General features: G+C 45.2%; 1 protein-coding gene across 8 annotated transcripts in view; it reads left to right on the top strand.

Annotated features, from left to right (window-relative positions):
• Window positions 1–17,888, top strand: part of KIAA0319L (KIAA0319 like) — a 96,474-nt gene that overhangs the window by 69,846 nt on the left and 8,740 nt on the right. For 6 of the 8 annotated variants that reach the window (XR_004325502.1, XR_004325503.1, XM_014560581.2 and 3 more), the window contains exons 12-20: window positions 217–349; window positions 2,100–2,248; window positions 3,290–3,441; window positions 3,809–3,947; window positions 5,471–5,630; window positions 10,763–10,905; window positions 11,762–11,884; window positions 12,453–12,543; window positions 13,690–13,781. Coding sequence is in view for 6 of the 8 variants with exons in the window: in XM_014560581.2 (XP_014416067.2) it covers window positions 217–349; window positions 2,100–2,248; window positions 3,290–3,441; window positions 3,809–3,947; window positions 5,471–5,630; window positions 10,763–10,905; window positions 11,762–11,884; window positions 12,453–12,543; window positions 13,690–13,781 (1,182 nt within the window). In the remaining 2 variants the exon portion in view is untranslated. The other 2 variants (XM_032495903.1, XM_032495904.1) reach the window with 2 other exon arrangements.

Here is a 17,888-nt window from a genome sequence, read left to right as displayed (position 1 = left end):
TTATATTCTGCCATGTTCTTTCAGAATCGTTTCATATGTTTCAGTCTTATATTCTTAATTGTGAACTCCCTGACCATATCCGTATCTCCCACAGTATCTGACAGTTCTGTGGGTGGAGAAGCGGAGTCCTTGTGGCTTCTAGAGTGTACGTCCCAGTTGGTTCCTCTCCTTTCCAGCTGGACTGCCTGTTTTGACCTCCAAGTCTCTGTCTTCTAGAAAACAACAAGCCTCCACAGGCAGATGCAGGCCCAGATAAAGAGCTAACTCTTCCCGTGGATAGCACAACCCTGGATGGCAGCAAAAGCTCAGACGATCAGAAAATTATCTCATATCTCTGGGAAAAAACACAGTGAGTATTGACACACAACCCTTATGTATGCAATAGCTCCAGACCTTTGCAGGGCAAAGTTTTACTTGCTTCTGTGATTTTACTTACTTACTCTTATTAGCTTTCAAGAGGGGTGACTGAGAAAGAAATGTTTGCAATCCAAACTTCAACTCTAATAAAATGATATAAGATAATTTTTGATAGAAAAAAAAATGCTTACCATCAGCTGTCCCCAGGTAGTACTTTGTGGTCCTGGTGCTTTTACAGGTACAATCCATCTGCTGAAATGCATAGTTTAATTACACTTAAGAGGCAGGATGGAAGGGGTAATGGAGCAGAAAAATACTGTTGCTCAAAATTAACTGGGTAAGGCTGGCAGGGGGGATGGGGCAGAGCAGCTATTAAGGAGAATTGAAAATTCATCTGCAAGATGAAAGCATTACACTGTTACTGTTTCCTTGAAGACACCATTTACCATTTATGTTAGCCAGAGGCCAAAGGCAGGAACCAAAATAATACTAATTAAATTGGAATTACCTAATCGAACCATTCCTGGTTCTCACAGTTTCTTTCAGCTTCTTTAAACCATAACAAATGGAACTCAAATTATATGCAGGATTCAACAGGAAGCAAAAGAATTCCAAGGAAGATTTAAAAGCATTCTCAATTTTCAAAGGTAGCGACCACAGGACAGACTGGGATTTTTGTTTTTGTTTTTGACTAGGGCATTAGAGATGGGTGGGGAGGGGCTGTAATTTGACTTGAAAAACCACTTGCCTTATGATTGGTGAGTTGGAGTCTAGAGATTATTTTCCTTAGTTCTTGTTTCTTTCGGAAAACCTCATTTTCCTCAACCCAGCATGTTTTAATTATGATTGTTGAAGATACAGGCTGTTAAACCTTTTAGTTGAGTTTTACTGGTGTTTTTACAGCAGAAATGATGCTTAGCATAGCTTCTTGGAGAAATCTGTTTCCAGAGGGGCTGCTAGGGTCAGGGTTATTCATTTAAACAGCAAAACAACACAGAGCAAAACCTCAGAATCTGCAGATTTCTGTGATCATCCTGTAGTGTTAAGGAAAGCTCTGAGGCATTTTGATCCTTGAGGAGGGCTGTCTGCTGTGTGCAGTGTTGTGTCTGGATGTTGGCACAGAGCTCACTCTTCTGCTGCCGGCTGCTGTGTGAGGCCACAGTGGGGAAGGAAGGATGTGGGGTGTTCTGGGTCCTCTGTGATTCTGTCCAGGAGCTGGGGGGAGTTTTGCTTATAGAGCTGCTAAGAAGAGGATGGTTTTACCCTGAGAGTTCCTCTGCAGCCTTGGCCCATTTCCTTTCCCCGACTTCTCAGCAGGAGGGAGCTTGGCATGCATTTTGCTTCTTTGCTGGCAAGAGCTGAACCAACTACTGGGCCAGAAATGCTTTTTAGAAACATCACTCTTAAATCATTCTTTTGATCAAAGACCTGCTCAGAGCACTTTCTTCCTTTTACAAACTGGAACAGCAAAGGGTTTGAATGTTCTAGAAGCTCTTACAAAGGATAAGGCTATATGTGTTTGAAAGCTGGTGAATTGAATTTTCTGATCAGCAGGTAGCGTGTATTTTGGGGTCAAATATCACTCTGTCCAAATGGAGTATTTTTAAACATGCCCTCTCAAGGTCTGGGAAACAATAGTTCGGGTCTTAGTTGAGGCAATAATTGTCCGTTCCTGCTGAATCAGGGACAGGGGAACAACAGACAGGTACAACTCCACCCTCTTATTTTCTCTCTTTGTCCAGGGGGCCTGACGGGGTACAGCTGGAGAATGCTAACAGCAGTGTTGCCACTGTGGCTGGGCTGCAAGTGGGAACCTACGTGTTCACCTTGACTGTCAAAGATGAGAGGAACCTGCAAAGCCAGAGCTCTGTGAATGTCATTGTCAAAGAAGGTACCTTACTGTCTCGAGTTGGTGCAGCAGCCTCTGGGTCAGATAACTGAAGAATCCATCATCTCGTTTGGCTGCAGAAATTGATTAGAGACAAAGGGTGGGAAAGAAAGTTGAGGGTAAGGGCATGTGTTAGTTGCTTTTCTAAAACAGCCTTTAAATTGAGAGTGACTATAAGGTGAATTTTAACTTCTTGTTTTCCCTCCCTCACTCTCTTCCTTCTCAATTAAATAAGGAAAGAATTAAAGTTTTTTTTCCTTTGCACTTTTATTTTGCCTTTGCTGCTAAAACCTGGGATTTCTGTGACTCTCCCGCTTGCTACAGTGACACCTGCTGTCAGACTTTAGAATGACTGCCCTGCATTGTGTCTTCCTATGGTCATCCTAGGAGCCTGCACACTGAGGCCAACTTAACAAAAGTGGATGGTTTGCAGCATGGTGATCAGTGATGGTCTTGGGAGAGGACTAAAAGCTGATAGTAGGAAAAACTATCAGATATGCAGATGATGTCCAGACAGTACACTGAGCTCAGAGAATATAGAGCACACACTGAGTAAACAAAGCTGCAGGTGGGGCCCAGGATAAGAAAAGTCTCTCTCTCTCTCTTTTTCTCTATTAAATGCTAAGAAAGGAGTCTAAAAAGATGTTCAGAGACTAACATCTTAAGTCATATTTTGAAGAGAATTTGTGGTATTAGCTGGATGAAATCCCGAACTTCAGGCCTTTGTTTTCAATCATGATATTCCCCCAAAGCAGAGGAGTGGATTCCTTTTGGGGAGGCTGCTGTGAGAATACAAGCGGAAACTATGCTTGTCCGCTCTATTGTACACTGTCAGGAGAACATTTCTCTGGGTGGAACTGGAGCCTCAGGACCTGCTGCCCTGGTAGCTTTAAATCTACACTGTTAGTTGCTGGCATGGATACGCATTTAAAACAGTTCTCCATTCCAGATGTTTTTGATATTTAATTTCCTCATAAGCATCATGAAGAATCATTCCTTCTTTTTCTGAATGTTACATTATTTCAATGGTTTCTCTTTGGTTAGAAATAAACAAACCACCTCTTGCCAAGATAACTGGGAATGTGGTGATTACCTTGCCCACGGACACGGCAGAGTTGGACGGCTCCAAGTCCTCCGATGACAAGGGGATAGTCAGCTACCTCTGGACTCGAGATGAGGGAAGCCCAGCAGCAGGGGTAAGTGTGCCAGGAGGTGGTGAGCCACGCAGGTCAAGGTGGTGAGATGGGAGAGGAGGCTGAGCCAGACATCCAGTAATCTATTTTAACTAAGTGGTCTCTTGGGTCAAACCTGGATTGCTCTCTGAAATCCAGGGTGATTAAATGACTTGCTTAGGGTCACCCCTCAAGCTGGCATGGGACAAAATGTGATTCTCTTCCCTGATTCTAGTGGCTGTGGGCTGTAGTGCCATCACAGAGCAGGAACTGCCCCAGGTCGAAGCTGTCCAGCCCAGAGCGGGGCTTAGTTATGGCAGAAGCAGCAGCTGACTCCACGGTAGGAGTGTGGATCTGTCCTGCAACATAGCCATGTTGTTCAACCCCACAGGAGGTGTTAAATCATTCCGACCACCACCCTGTCCTCTTTCTTTCCAACCTGATCGAGGGAACCTACACATTTCACCTGAAAGTGACTGACGCGAAGGGTGAGAGTGACACAGACCGGACCACTGTGGAGGTGAAACCTGGTGAGTTCATCTAGAAGGGGACGGAGCAGAGTTGCTGGATCAGCCAAGCAGGGCCTCCATCCAGAGACCCTTCCCCCTGCATGTTCAGAGCCAGATAGCATATCCAGCTTAAAAAAAACCCTAGATCTCCCAAACCGAGAACTCCTTAGAGGTTGTCTGTTCCAAGACCTCTCCTACCCATTCAGGAGTTCAGACCCACCCCCCCGCCCCCCATCTCAGATGAAGAAATAGAGACTCACAGAGAGCAGGGCTTGCTCAGCTTCACACAGCAATTGTGTCAGAGCCAGGCCTTTGTCCCCCTACTCCAGCACTTTTTCCTCTCTGTGTGACTGATGAGAGAGGGCTCAGGGTGCTTTAAGGAATATGAGCTCAGGAATAACTTGAGTCATGATGTCTCGTCAGCACCCAGATGCAGAAAACAATTTATTTTTGTAAGTTGAGCCTCAGGCTTTATCTGCCAACTCAGGGAAGGTAAAGTAACTGATGTCTTTTATATTTTTCAGATTTGCAGAAATAAAATTTCCTTCTTAAATAGAACCATGTTTTTGTTTTGTTTCAAGGCTAATTTGGTATTAGGGAGGAAGTGAACACAGGGTGAGGTAGAGCTTTATAAATTCCTGAGCATCTAATGAGAAGGTATATTAACTTTAAACCTACTGTTTATTATCTAGGCCAAGTTCATGTCTCAGATAGGAAGGGATCTTGGCAGGTCTTCCAATCCTTGTCCTACCTCTATGAAGGACAACAGCCAAGACACTATAACGTCTCTTCTGTGTTTAAAATCAGATCACAGATAGTCTCAGATTATGTAACTTATACTTCAGAACGGGCAAATGATGCATCCAAGTGTTTGAATAAGGTGTTCTGAATAGTCACTTTTTACTACCAAGTGTAGAGCAATCTTTAGGACATAATCAGAAGTAAAACACAGTGGTCTCACAGTTCTAGAGCTGTGAAAAACATCACGTGCTGTGATGTTTTAAGGAAATCCTTGTTTCTTGGCTGCCTGGATTTCCTTTGTGTTTGCAGTTTTCAAACCTGTAAGGGCGGATGCATTCCCATTACTGATAGATAGTTGAGATGGAAATTTTCCCTCCCGTTGTTTTAGACAAAGGACAGCAAGTCACTGAAAATCAGATTGGATCAGAAGAAATTGCTAGATATCTCCAGTTGGCCTGAGAGTTGAGCAAAACCAATTGGGTAGAGGCTTTTAAAACAAACCTTGAAGTATTTCTCTCTTCCCTACTCCCTTCACTAAACCCTATCTCTTTGGCCTGGTCCCCAGCACATGTATAGTAATTCTCAGGTCGATATAGAGACCAGGAATGCTTCCGAAGCTCTCCAAGGCAGCCCAATTGCATTAGTAGGAGGAATTCACTATTGTGCCTTTCCATTTGAAGGAGATCAGTTGTTTTTCCAAATGTTCTCACTACTTTCTCTCCTGGGCCGAAACAAATGCACAATGGCAGGTCTATGTTAACCCTCCTACTTCTAAAGCCATGACTGATCCACATGCTTTCCAGATCCCAGGAAAAACAACCTGGTGGAGATCATCTTGGATGTCAACGTCAGTCAGCTAACTGAGAGGCTGAAGGGGATGTTCATCCGCCAGATTGGGGTCCTCCTGGGGGTGCTGGATTCCGACATCATTGTGCAAAAGATTCAGCCGTACACGGAGCAGAGGTAGCTGGGCAATGAATGGGGGGAGAAAAGGAGAGACCAGGGTTCCCCTGGGCTTCTTGATTGAGCTAAGAAATAGTGTGTTTAGATAGAGAAGGGTGGGCTCTCTGATTAGGAACCTCTCATGGTGTCCATTTCTTTAATGAACTTTTCTAGTACAGGTCAGGTGTTCTGTACTAGACACTGCACAGGGTGCAAGGTCAGAAGAGGTCTGTGACGTTTGAAGACCATAGTCTAGTAGGGGAGATAAGCAAGTAAACATAAAATATCAGTACAGAGTGGATTTGACAGAATGAGTGTTATTGTAACCAGGTAGGGTAGAGGGGCCCCAGAGAAAGAGAACCAGGCATGGCTTTCTTGACATAAGAGAAGCCATTTTTGGTCCAAGCCGTTTTGTGATCTAAGCCTGGCCACAATGCTTGCCCTTGAACAGGTCTCAGTAATAAATGATCTTAAAAGAACAAAAGAATGTGGGAAAAGATGACTCTTATTGGCAAGAGAAGTAACAGTAGCAAAAATAATAAGTCAGTTGTAAAGCCTCCCAGTTTTGTTTTGATGGTAAAGATTAGCCTCAGGTACTCAACCATCAGATCAACTGGAATCAAAGGAATGATGGTATTGACCTTTTTTGATCCTCATGACTTCAATCAGCTAAAGCTTGACTCTTTTGACCTTTGTCCCAATTCTGTGCTGAGTTCTCTGCTCAAGCCTTCATGAATATGCATGTGCCCTTAGTGTAAAACGTTCCTGGTTTTGCTGTTCAGGGAGACACTGCTTTGGGAAAGATCCCAGGTGTTCTCCTTACTTGCCCCAAATGATAAATCCTTCCTTCTCCCCATCTTTGGCTTAGTTGTGTCTTTTGGCTCAACACCCACCAAGAGGCAAACCCAGGTTTCAAGTAACACTATCATGGAGATACAGAGGCGAGGGTAATGAATTCTTCCGGGAGGGTTGGGGCTGAGGTAGTCCAGAGATTTTTACAGGAGTAAAGCTTGCACTGATCAAGTGTAGGAGGACTGGGAGCAAATTCAGAATAGGAGAACAGCGTGGACAATGGTTCTATGGTATGAAAGTACAGAGTTTCTCTGGAAGAAGTCCTTTGGTTCAGAGCACTTCCTGGGCTCTAGGATATGGTGGAACATTGGCTGTGTAGACTGAGAACAGTCATAAGCAAGCCAAGCAGTTTGGTTTCAATAGTTTGGGTTGGAGGACTCAAGTTAGTTTGTTTGAAGTTTTTGTTTGTTTTGTTTCTGAAGCAAGGGTATTTAGATAGGTTTTTTTGTTTTTTGTTTTTGTTTTGGGGGGGGGTGGAAGATCACTAGTGTGGAGGCTAGACTAAGATAGGGAGAGACCAAAGGCTGGGAAACTGACCAGGAAGCTTTTGGACTAGTCTAGTAAAAAGATGGTAACAGCTGAATTGAGGTAGTGGCGATGGAAATGGCAGAAGAAAGGAGAACATCAAAAGAAATTCAGAAGTAAATCAATAGGACTTGGTGATCTTTGGGAATGGAGGTGAGGGAGGCATCAAATATGAGGCTTTTGGTTTGGATGCCCGGATAGATGGTGAATGCCGTTAACTGAGATTATGGATACAGTTTTGAAGAAAAGATAATGAGTTCAGTTTTCACTACTGAATTTGGGGTGTCTTATGAGTTACATGGGGAGTTGTTTCATCAGATAATAGCAAATACAGGCTGGAACTTGAGATGAAAGGAAAAGCCAGAGATAGGGAGTCATTGCATACAAGCAGGAGTCAAAGCTGTGAGGACGGATGAGTCACACTTAGTGCGTGTCAAGAGGGTTGAGGACAGAGCTCTGGAGAAAGCAGTATTTCATGAGGAGGCAAAGAAAGAAGAGCCAGCAAAGGAAACTAAGAAACAGCAGTCAGAGAGGTGGGAAGGAAACCAGGTGGGAGTGGGCTGCTGGAGATTAAGGGACAAGCTGGCAGTAGGGGGGCTGCCAGAGGATTCAGGTGCTTCAGAGACAGGTGTAGTGAGAATGAAAAATAGGTTTTTGGATTTGTGATTAGTAGATCGTCAGAACTATAGTGAGAGCATTTTAATTAGATGCTGGGAGCAAATTTTTTTCATGGTTTGAGGATATAGAGATGGTAGTATAACACCTCTTTGAAGAGGTTGGTGCTGAAAATGATATTGGAGGTGAGCTCAAAAGAATACATCTTTTCAATTGAAGTATGGTTGATTTACAATGTTGTGTTAGTTTCTGGTGTACAGCATAGTGATTCAGTTATACACACACGTATATTTATTCTTTTTCATAATAGATTATTATATGTTGAATATAGTTGCCTGTGCTATACAGGAGGACCTTGTTGTTTATCTATCGTGTGTATAGCAGTGTGTATCTGCTAATCCCAAACTCCTAATTTATCCCTCCCCTCCTTTCCCCTTTGGTAACCATAGTTTGTTTTCTATGTCTGTGAGTCTAATTCTGGTTTGTAAATAAGTTCATTTTAACCTTTTTTTTTTTTTTTTTAGATTCCACATATAAGTGATATCATATGATATTTGTCTTTCTGTCTGACTTACTTCACTTAATATGATAATCTCTAGGTCCATCCATTTTGCTGCAAATGGCATTAGTTCATTCTTTTTTATGGCTGAGTAGTATTTCATTGTGTATATATATATATTATATATCAATAATTAATAATATCATTAATTATATTACATATAATATATATAAAGCACAACTTCTTTATCCAGTCATTTGTCAGTGGACATTTAGTTTGCTTCCATGTCTTAGCTATTGTAAATAGTGCAGAGGAAAGGTAGATGGTGGAGATTGGGGAGGCAGGTTATAATTGGAGGTGGATCTGGGGGGCTCGCTGTGGGCAGAGCAGGAGCACCACTTTCTTTGGAGATAGGAGGAAACAAGGGAAGATCATGGGTGAATTTAGAAGTAGAGGGGATGAAATTTGAGACTGTTGGTACCAACGTCCTGTTTTTTCTCTGAAGTGGAGGCAAAGCCATCTGCTTTCAGGAGGTGAGAGTGAGGTGGGCAGCCTGAAGAAAATGGTCAAGATTGGGAACAGCAGCTCCAGGAAAGGATGCTGGCTTTGAGCAATATTAGATTCTTAGCCAAGGTTAGAGACATGAGGCGAGAGCAGCAATTCCTAACTGGCTGCATAATAGAAGTCACCTGCAGCTTTTATGAACATACTGTTACCCAAGCCTCACCCCCACAGATTATGATTCAGTTGGTCTGGAGTGAGGTCTGGGCACCTAAAATATAAAAACTCCCCGGGTGAATCTAATATGCAATCAGGGTCCACTGGGTCAGAGACAGCATCATGATAAGGACTTTCTTTTTAAGCTCTGCTCAGCAGCCTGGGAGTAGGAACAGGGAAGGTGGCTGCTGGGATCGATCCAAGCTGGTGGGAATTGGCTGTGATGAAGCAATGGAAAGACACTAGCAAGAAATGCGGGTTAGAGCATTGTGGAAAGGTTTGCTTGCAGACTTGCCGTCACTGCATCTGGGCACGAGGAAGAGCAAAGCATCACAGTGACTCTGGGTTTCTGGCTTGGCCTGGATTGGCTTAGTTGAGGAATTCTGGAGGAGGATATGATTGGAGGGAGATAGTATATTACACTGGGAAAGAGCATGGGCCTCACCCCAGGCAGACCTGGCTTCTGAGCCCTGCTCTGTTAGTGGCAGCTCTGTGACAGTGAGCAGGTTACAGTACCTCTCCGAACAATGTTTTTCACTGATGCTAGCACCCACATTGTGGGGTTGTTATTGAAGATTACGTAAAATAATGTTTGTGTAAATTCTACCTAATAAAACTGAAAAATGAAAAAAAAAAAGATAATGTTTGTGTAGTCCCTAAAACATAATGAGTCAGTTAGTGGTTATTACAAGTTTATTTTGAAACATGTGGGATTTGAGATGCCTGTGGAAGAACCGGGGTAGATAATCTAGTAAGCATTTGCAGATGTAGATTTGGTCACTCAGGAGAGACATGGGGAGAGGAGATAAAGATTTGAGGGTTATTTGTATATAGACAGAAATTGAAACTGTAAGCCTGGATTAGGTAGCTAGGAGAAAATAATGAGACATGGACGACAAATCTTTTATGGAAAAGTTTTGTTTCTTGATTCTGGAGTTCATAATACCCCATTGTTAGCCTCACTGTGCTGCAGGCTTTTAAGTCTTTTATGATAGGGCTTCCCAAACTTTCGTGTCAATCCACACAGTAGAAGATGATGCTGTTTATATGGCACATTGGGATAAATAGACAGTTAAACTGGAAGCAACTGGTCCAGGGTCTCTTGGATACCGAGATCCCACACAGCAGCCCTGTGTTCTATGGAGATTGGTATCTGGGGCACACCTGTAAACCCAGTGTGACCCACTGATTGGGAAGTTTCAGTTCCTGAGACTAACATAGAGTCAGGAAGCAGACTGCCAAAAATGGAGGCCAAGGCATAGAGAACAGGTTTTGTGCCATCCAGATGTGAGTTCAAACATGGTCTGCCTTGGACAGAAGTTGACAGTTAGAAAGCAGAAGGATTCTGGGCATGGGATAACATAATCTTGTACCAGCCACACCATCATGTAGGGTCTGTTTTGTTGCTGTCATAGTAGTGATCATTTTGGCTGTTTTGACCTATGCATAATGCTTTGATCTGTCCAACAATTTACATTTTACAAAGCACTGTGGTTTGTCTTACAGATAAACCAGGCACAAACCCAACAGCACCATGCTCTTAGCTGTTAAAAGGTTGACAGCAGGGATGTAGCCATAACCAAATCCCCATTTTTCTGACCTCTAGTTACCTGTTTGAAATAGGTCTTGTTAGCTGGGGCAGCTTGGGGCAGCCTAGGGTTTTTTTAAAAGCCTATACTTTGGAGTCAGACATATCAGGGTTGGGGTTCTGGCTCTGCCATAATTAACTGTGTGACCTTGGGCAAGTTACTTAACCCCGCTGAGCCCCAACATTGTCCTTTGTAAAATGGAGATGATGCTGATAATCCTTTCTCATTGGTTTGCTGTGAAAGAATGTAATACTTAGCACAGCGTTTGGCACAAACAGAAGGTATTTAGCAAACGGTAGCTTTAACAATAGTTGTTGGCAGTTTCAGCTCATTCATACTGTTGTCTGTCTCTGCAGCACCAAGATGGTATTTTTTGTTCAAAATGAGCCTCCCCACCAGATCTTCAAAGGCCATGAGGTGGCAGCGATGCTCAAGAGTGAGCTGCGGAAGCAAAAGGCAGACTTTCTGATATTCAGAGCCCTGGACATCAGTACTGTCAGTGAGTGATTCTGGGACGCTGGGAATGAAAGCCTGCCCAGGGCCCGTGGCTCACCTGTCAGTCCCCACTGCCCTTGGGCTTCATTTCCTGTCCTCCCACAACAAGGAGGTGATCCCTCGCCTCCACTACCATTATCATGAAGGAGTCTTGACTCATTGTAGAGGTTCTTAACCTGGAGTCCATGGGCCTCTGAGATAATGTTCAGAGGGGCTATGAGTTTGGGAAAAAAATTACATCTTTATTTTCACGAACCTCTAAGTGAAATTCGTTGTTTCCCTCAATCATGAAAATAGGCAACAAACTCCAGTGGTATTAACAGAACGTGTGACTTTAAGGCGATAGAAATCTCAGATGATTTCGTTATCCTTCTACACGGTGGAATAGCATTTTTACTCGTCACTACTTCAAAATAGCACCAATTGTTAGACCCACTCCTAGATCTTGTTACTTAATGTTTCAATAAAGACACATACATTATTTTTTAAAATTTTGTTTTCTTAAATAATTCAAAAACATGGTCAATATAATTGCTTTCTTTTGTAGTACTATATGTTTTATTTTGGCAATTAAATTCTTCAGAGAAGGGGGTCTCTGGGCCATGAAAGATTTAGAACTGCTGATTTGGAGAAACAAGCAGAAAGAGTCTGGAATCTTCCTCACTGCTCCAGTTTGATCCAGCCATGATGACAGTAATGGGCACTGTGCCCAGCTGTGCGAGCTCTTGGGGCAGGTCTCCATGAAGTGTCACCACAGGCCATTGAGCAGGGGGTACCTTTGTATCTTCATGAGCCCTGGGAGCTGGTTGTCCCCCGACTCTGGCTCCTGTTGACTTTTTCCCCTTTATTGCTACTTTCAGCATGCCAGCTGAACTGTTCTGACCATGGTCACTGTGATTCATTCACCAAACGCTGTATCTGTGACCCTTTTTGGATGGAGAATTTCATCAAGGTGCAGCTGAGAGATGGAGATAGCAACTGTGGTGAGTTTTCTGCTTGGCACTGTGTCAGCTGGCTTGGCACTGAGAGTGGCTCTGAGTTGAGTGGGTGGGTGTTGGTGTTTCCAAGGCAGATGAGCAAGCGAGGAAAGAACTTTGTGTATTTTCTGTTTGCAGGGGACTTTAACTTCCTTCCTCCACACTTGCTCAAGGTTAGAGGAAAGCTCTGAAGCAGTTGTTTAAGAAGAACCAAGCTTAAATCAGATCAACTGCAAATTGCAGCCTAAGTCAGACCAGCTGCAAGGCCTCCTGTCTTTTTGGGGTGCCTGTGTACTCTGGAAGCCTGTAGGTTTCTATCCCCCACTTTCTCTTTAAAGCTCCTTACAGTCTGCCCCATGGCCCCAGGGTCTCTGAGCAGCGACTAGAAAGCAGGGGCAATTCATAAGGTTTAAAGTTTTAGGTGCCTTCAACTCCAAGGTCTCACCCTCCCTGGGGATCCCTGGGGGCCTTCTTGTCTGCAGAGTGAAGCCGCCTCCTGCCCAGAGTGGGGCAGCCCAGACTGCCCTTCTAGCCTCTCTCTTCACTACCCTCACCATTTTGTTTTTCTTGGCAGAGTGGAGTGTGTTATATGTTATCATTGCTTCCTTTGTCATTGTTGTTGCCTTGGGAATCCTGTTCTGGACTGTGATCTGTTGCTGTAAGAGGTAAGATGGACTTTTCCTTGGAAACTCGTTCAGGCTTACAATCACATGTTCATTCATCAGAGAGGTAAATAGAACCTTACACATGGAGGGCGCTAAGTCCTAGGTTTCCTCCCTTCCCGTCACCGTCTCTGTTACAGTGGTTTGGCTCACTCAAGGCATGCACAGAAAAGCCGTCCTTACCCTCTGGCTCTCCAGAGGGCACACTCCTTCAGCCAAGTGGCTGTCACCATAGTGATTTGCAGTCTGGAAAACGCAGCTGTGGCTGGAGTGGGAGAGGGGCATCTGGGTGTGGGCCTGGCTCACATCTCTAGGGTGTGCGTCCTTTAATACCCCGCACTTCAGCCTCACCACCTAACACATGGGTTCTTAATTTGTCTGCCTTCCTTGCAGTTTGGAATTCACGTATATATGTGTTTTCACAAAACTGGAGGCTTAGGTTAGTCATGATTGTCTTCTGGGTTTTTTCATTTAGGCTTCCTATCTAGTCTCATAATATTTAATGGTAATGTTTATTATGTTTTTCATTATTAATAATGAGTGTCATTTCTAAGTTTACTGTGTGCCAGGCACCATGATAACATTTTATACATTTTATAGGTAATATCTTTTTTAATATGCATAACAACTTTTTCTCATCTTAAAGATGAGGAAATGTAGGCTCAGGAAAATGACATCACCTGTCCGTGGACAGTTATGTGGCGGAGCTGATATTCGACATACAATGTAGCCTCACGGTAAAACTCAGAAAATTAAAAGAATTTTAAAAAATTCCCACCAGCCTAAGACAACCACTGTTTACAGCGTTGTTGGTTTAACGCTTTCCTCCACCCTACACCCTTCAGGTGTAGGGGCTTCATCTTATTTACATTTTTAACCATCTATTCTTCATTGTCACTGTAGAGTGGTAAGCCCTTGATAAGATAATCACGTTTCCCTTGCCTTTTCCCAAACTGGCGAGGAATATATAAAGAACAAATCACAGTTGCTACCTTCCCTGGCTGAGAAGCAAGGAGAAACAGCCCTTCCATTAAGCAGTTGCCCCCAAGACAGGGCCCTGTCTGCAGTCTGGCTGTCATCCTGTGGTGTGCCACCTGAACCTCACACACAACCTCTTTCCTGAGCAGGGGCAGGGATTGTGTTTTTCAGGCAAAAAGGAAAACCTAAGAGGAAAAGCAAGTACAAGATCCTGGATGCCACAGATCAGGAAAGTCTGGAACTAAAGCCAACCTCTCGAGCAGGTAGTGGTCCTGGGTGGGACCTGGGAGTCGGGGGGCATCTAGGTTGGAGCACTCTCCCTGAAGAGCTACCATTGTCACCAGTCCCTCCCCAGATGTGTCACTAACAGCTCTTTGTGCAGGAAAAGCATCTTGTCCTCCCCCTGTTGAGGGCTGAGGGCTGGCTTTGCCCTGTGCTGGCAGAAGCTGCCTGCTGGGCAAGCTCTGACTCCAGGGCTCACTTCTCAGCATTCCATTCACCGTGCAGAGGGGCTTAGCCTCTCACTGTCCTTTGCCTGCTTGTTTCCCTCAGGGTTCCCACCTGGAGTTGAGCTTTCCACGCCACCCTGTAGTCAGGCTCAGGGACCTTGGTCTCTTATGCCTGACCAGATTGTCCTTTCTGGGCAGACAGCAAGGTGAGGCAGTGAAGAGTTCAAAGCCAGTGTTCAACAGCTGGCCTCGTTTCCAGCTAGCCTTCCTCTCCCACTTTCCTCTCTCCAGTATTTGGGGGGTGGATCTACAGACTCCAAAACGGTCTTAGTGCAGGTGGAAGACAGCTCCCCTGCTGGCTCCAGGTGCACTGGGCTCATCTGTCAAAGAGTTTCCAACTGCCCAAGCACTGCGGTGGCTTTCAGTGATGGGGCTCATAGGGCCAGGGCGGGTAGAGGGCCCCCTTCCCCGCCTGGGCTCGGTCATTGGTGAGGTTCCCATTTGTCTTGGATGCCACAGGACAGTCTTGTGTGCTTAAGGGGGCTGGACTCTATGTAGAGCTGTTCCTGAACACTCTACAAGTAGAACTATTTTTGTACAGAGTATTTATTAAACATATGTCATACTTAAAGCTTTGTATTAGGAGAGGCTGTAAGGGGACTCTAGAGAGTTCTAAGATACAGGCCCTGCCCTCAGAATTTCACTCTAGTGAGGGAGAGAAGATATATCAGAAGGAAATAAATGCTCATAGACAGTCTGGGTTCTGCACTCAGACAGCTGGATTAGGGAACGCAGTGGGGCGGCACCTGGAGGTTGGGGGCTAGTGAACCACAGAGGTGTGGCCAGGGAGCGTCCCACATGGTGTACTGAGGATGAAGGCCTAGAGGGAATTGTGCACAACCCACCCTCCACATGGTGGCCAAGGTTGTGTTTATGTTGCTCTGACAGGTTTCTCCACCCCTTGAAATCCTGCAGTGACTTGCTTTTGGGCCGGTAGACACGGTGAGCTCCCAGCGGTGTGCTTCTCTGAGCGCCTCCTCTTTGTTGACTTCTCTCTTGCCTAAACAGATTCTTTTGGTTCATATTTCTGTCCAGAAAGCACCTTCTCATCCTTCTCTTAACCTGCCAGTTAAAGTCAGGCTTGTCTTTCTCCCACATCTGTTTCAGCATTTCTCTCACTGTATGGGATCACTTATGTATGTGTTTGTCCCCTTACCAGCCAGTGAAGTCCTTGAGGGCAGGGACTGTGTCTTACTGACTCTAAATGTGGAGCAGGACAACCGTGCACCAGGCCCCAGGCCAGACACTGGCTACGTTAATGGTGAACCAAACAGTCGCTGCTCTTGTGTAGCTTGTATCAGGCAGACATTAAACAAACAAATTCACAAATGTACAGGATTTGATAATGGAAGGTCTTTATGAAGAGTGACAGACTGAGACCCGAGGGACAGGTAGGAGTTAGGCACGTAAAGACTCTGAGGAATAGCATTCCAGGCAAAGGAGCAAAGTTGGTAAAGGCCTGGCTGCTGGAAGGAGCAGAGGGCACTGGGGGAAGACATGGTGAGCGTGGGCGAGTGGCACAAGGCCAGACAGGTGAACAGGGACCTGCTGTGGTTTCTTCCAAGAGCAAAGGGGAGCCAAGGGTAGTTTTCTTTTACGGAGGTGAACGATGCGATTAGATTTTCATTTGAAAAAGAAAAATGTGGCTGCTATGTGAAGGAATTGGAGAGGCAAGAGTGGGTGAGAGGAGACTGGATAGAATGTCCTTGTGGTGGAACGATGATGAGATAGGCAGATAGATTCCACACACATTTTGAGGGAGGACTTGCTGGGGTTCATGATAGCTTGTCCGAGGGGAGTGAGCACAAAGGAGAAGGAAAGGATGGCCCCCGAGCTTCTGCTTTCAGCATCTGTGGATTGGGTGGTCTTACTCTCTGAGATGGGAGAGACTAGGGAAGAGATGCTGGAGAAGATCATTTGGTTGGGACAGTTATGAATGGGGTTGAGGAAATGAAGCTAGAAGATTGATGAGGATGAAATTGCGGGGAGTTTTGAACATCAGCCTGAGGAGTTAGGCCTTTATTCTGGTGGTGATGAGAAGTGTCATCTTGAAAGTGCTGGCTTAGCAAAATTAGTCTAGTGACAACATTTAATCTAGGGAGAGATTACAGGTGGAGGCTCAGACAGCTTGGTGTCAGTGGGATGAAGGGACAGGGAAGGTCAAGGCTGACTTGTGACCTGAGAGACAGAGAATGATAGCACTGGTGACAGAATCAGGACATCTGGGGGCAGTGATGGTTTGGGTAAGAGGGGATGAATTAAATTGAACTCAGCAGAACAGTTAGGCTGGGAAGTGTCACTATAGGAGTCTCCTGTGGGCTGATGAGGGTCAGCCCCACAAAAGTGGGTCACAGTCCTTCTGGGGAGAGTGCTGGGGACAAGAGAAGAGACCAGGGCTGAGGAAGGGCTATCATGAGGGAGGAGGGAGCGGTCAGCAATGTTTGCTGCCGCGGAAGAAGAGGATGAGAATGGACAGCAATGATGGCGGTGATGACCCTGGAGGAGTTTCTGGTCACCTAAAGAGCTGGAGTGAATGGTGAATGACAGCAGAATGAAGTGTAGTTTATTTAGGAAGTAAGTAGCTCATGAGGAAATGGAGGCCCTAAATATTTAAAGGTCCTTTTAGAAGTTGAGTAATGAAAAGTGGAGGAGAAGCAGGACAGGGTAGATGCGGGTAGAGATGCAGAAAATAGAGGTGAGGTTCCCGAGGAGGAAGGAGGGAGTAGGGGATTAAGGAGAGAGTGGGGGGTCAGTGGAGTTAAGATACCCCTTCTGAGCAGGAGAGAGGGAGGCCCGGTGGAGGCACTCAGCAGTGCTGGGGTGAGGGGCCAGATGGGAAGTGAGTGTCGCAGCACCGAGGGCTCCAGGGAAAGGGGAGGTAGGAGGGAGGGCCGGAGGTGGTCGCTGCCCCTCTGCACCCAAGGTGAGACTAGATGAGGGTCGGCAGGCCCTCGTCCTCTTGTGGGCAGTGTCTAGCCGGGGAAGCAGTGAGAGTCCCCTTGGATCTGCTGTGTGTCTGACCAGGCCAGAACCCCCGGCTCTTGTCCTGGGCTCTGTGGCGGATTAGCAGGTGTAACCCAGAGCAGGTACCAGTAGGAGGAGGAGAACGGGATTCAGGACCAAGTTGTATAAGGTGTGGAACCGAAGGGGTTCCGCTTGAAGAAGAGTAAATTTAGTGGGGAATACGTGCGTGGACGTGCACTGAAACAAACACTGTGCCGGGAGCCAGGTTAAGGCCCCGCCGGAGTGAGCCTGGAGCTGCTGGCACTGAGTGCCGCCAGGCTGACGTGGGGACGCCTGCCCTCGGCATGTGTGGTTTGCATTCAGCAGCTGTGGTCTTTGGTTTGGTTTTGCTATTCTAGTAATTTTTTTTTTTTCAAAACTTTCTACTGAAGTGTATTAGATTAAACCATATAAAATTACTGATATTTGGCTTTTTTGACCCATGAAACTAGTGGTTTTCTGTGGTTCAATCTAATATGCACAGAAAATCATGAGCACAGCTCAATGGGGTTCACAGGTGAATGTGGTCATGTAATCAGCACCCCAGAAGTGCTCCTTTTTGCTTCTTTGCAGTCACTGCCTCCCCCCAATTTACTTCTAATATCTTGGAGTAGTTTATATAAATGGAATCATGGTGTTTGGCTCCTTTTACTCAACAGTGCATTTATGACATTCATTCGTGTTGTAAGGTAGAGCAGTAGTCCATTCTCATTGCTGTATAATTTCTGTTGTGTGAATGTATTTATTCGTCAGGCATATTGTTGACGGGCAGTTGAGTTCCTTCCATTTTTGGCTGTCGTGGGGAGAGCTGCTGTATACGTTCTTGGCTATGTCCTTTGATGAACATACATGTATGGG

Source organism: Camelus ferus, chromosome 13, assembly GCF_009834535.1.
Source record: "Camelus ferus isolate YT-003-E chromosome 13, BCGSAC_Cfer_1.0, whole genome shotgun sequence".
NCBI classification, from domain to species: domain Eukaryota; kingdom Metazoa; phylum Chordata; class Mammalia; order Artiodactyla; family Camelidae; genus Camelus; species Camelus ferus.
This window is presented reverse-complemented; position numbering and strand designations above follow the sequence as displayed.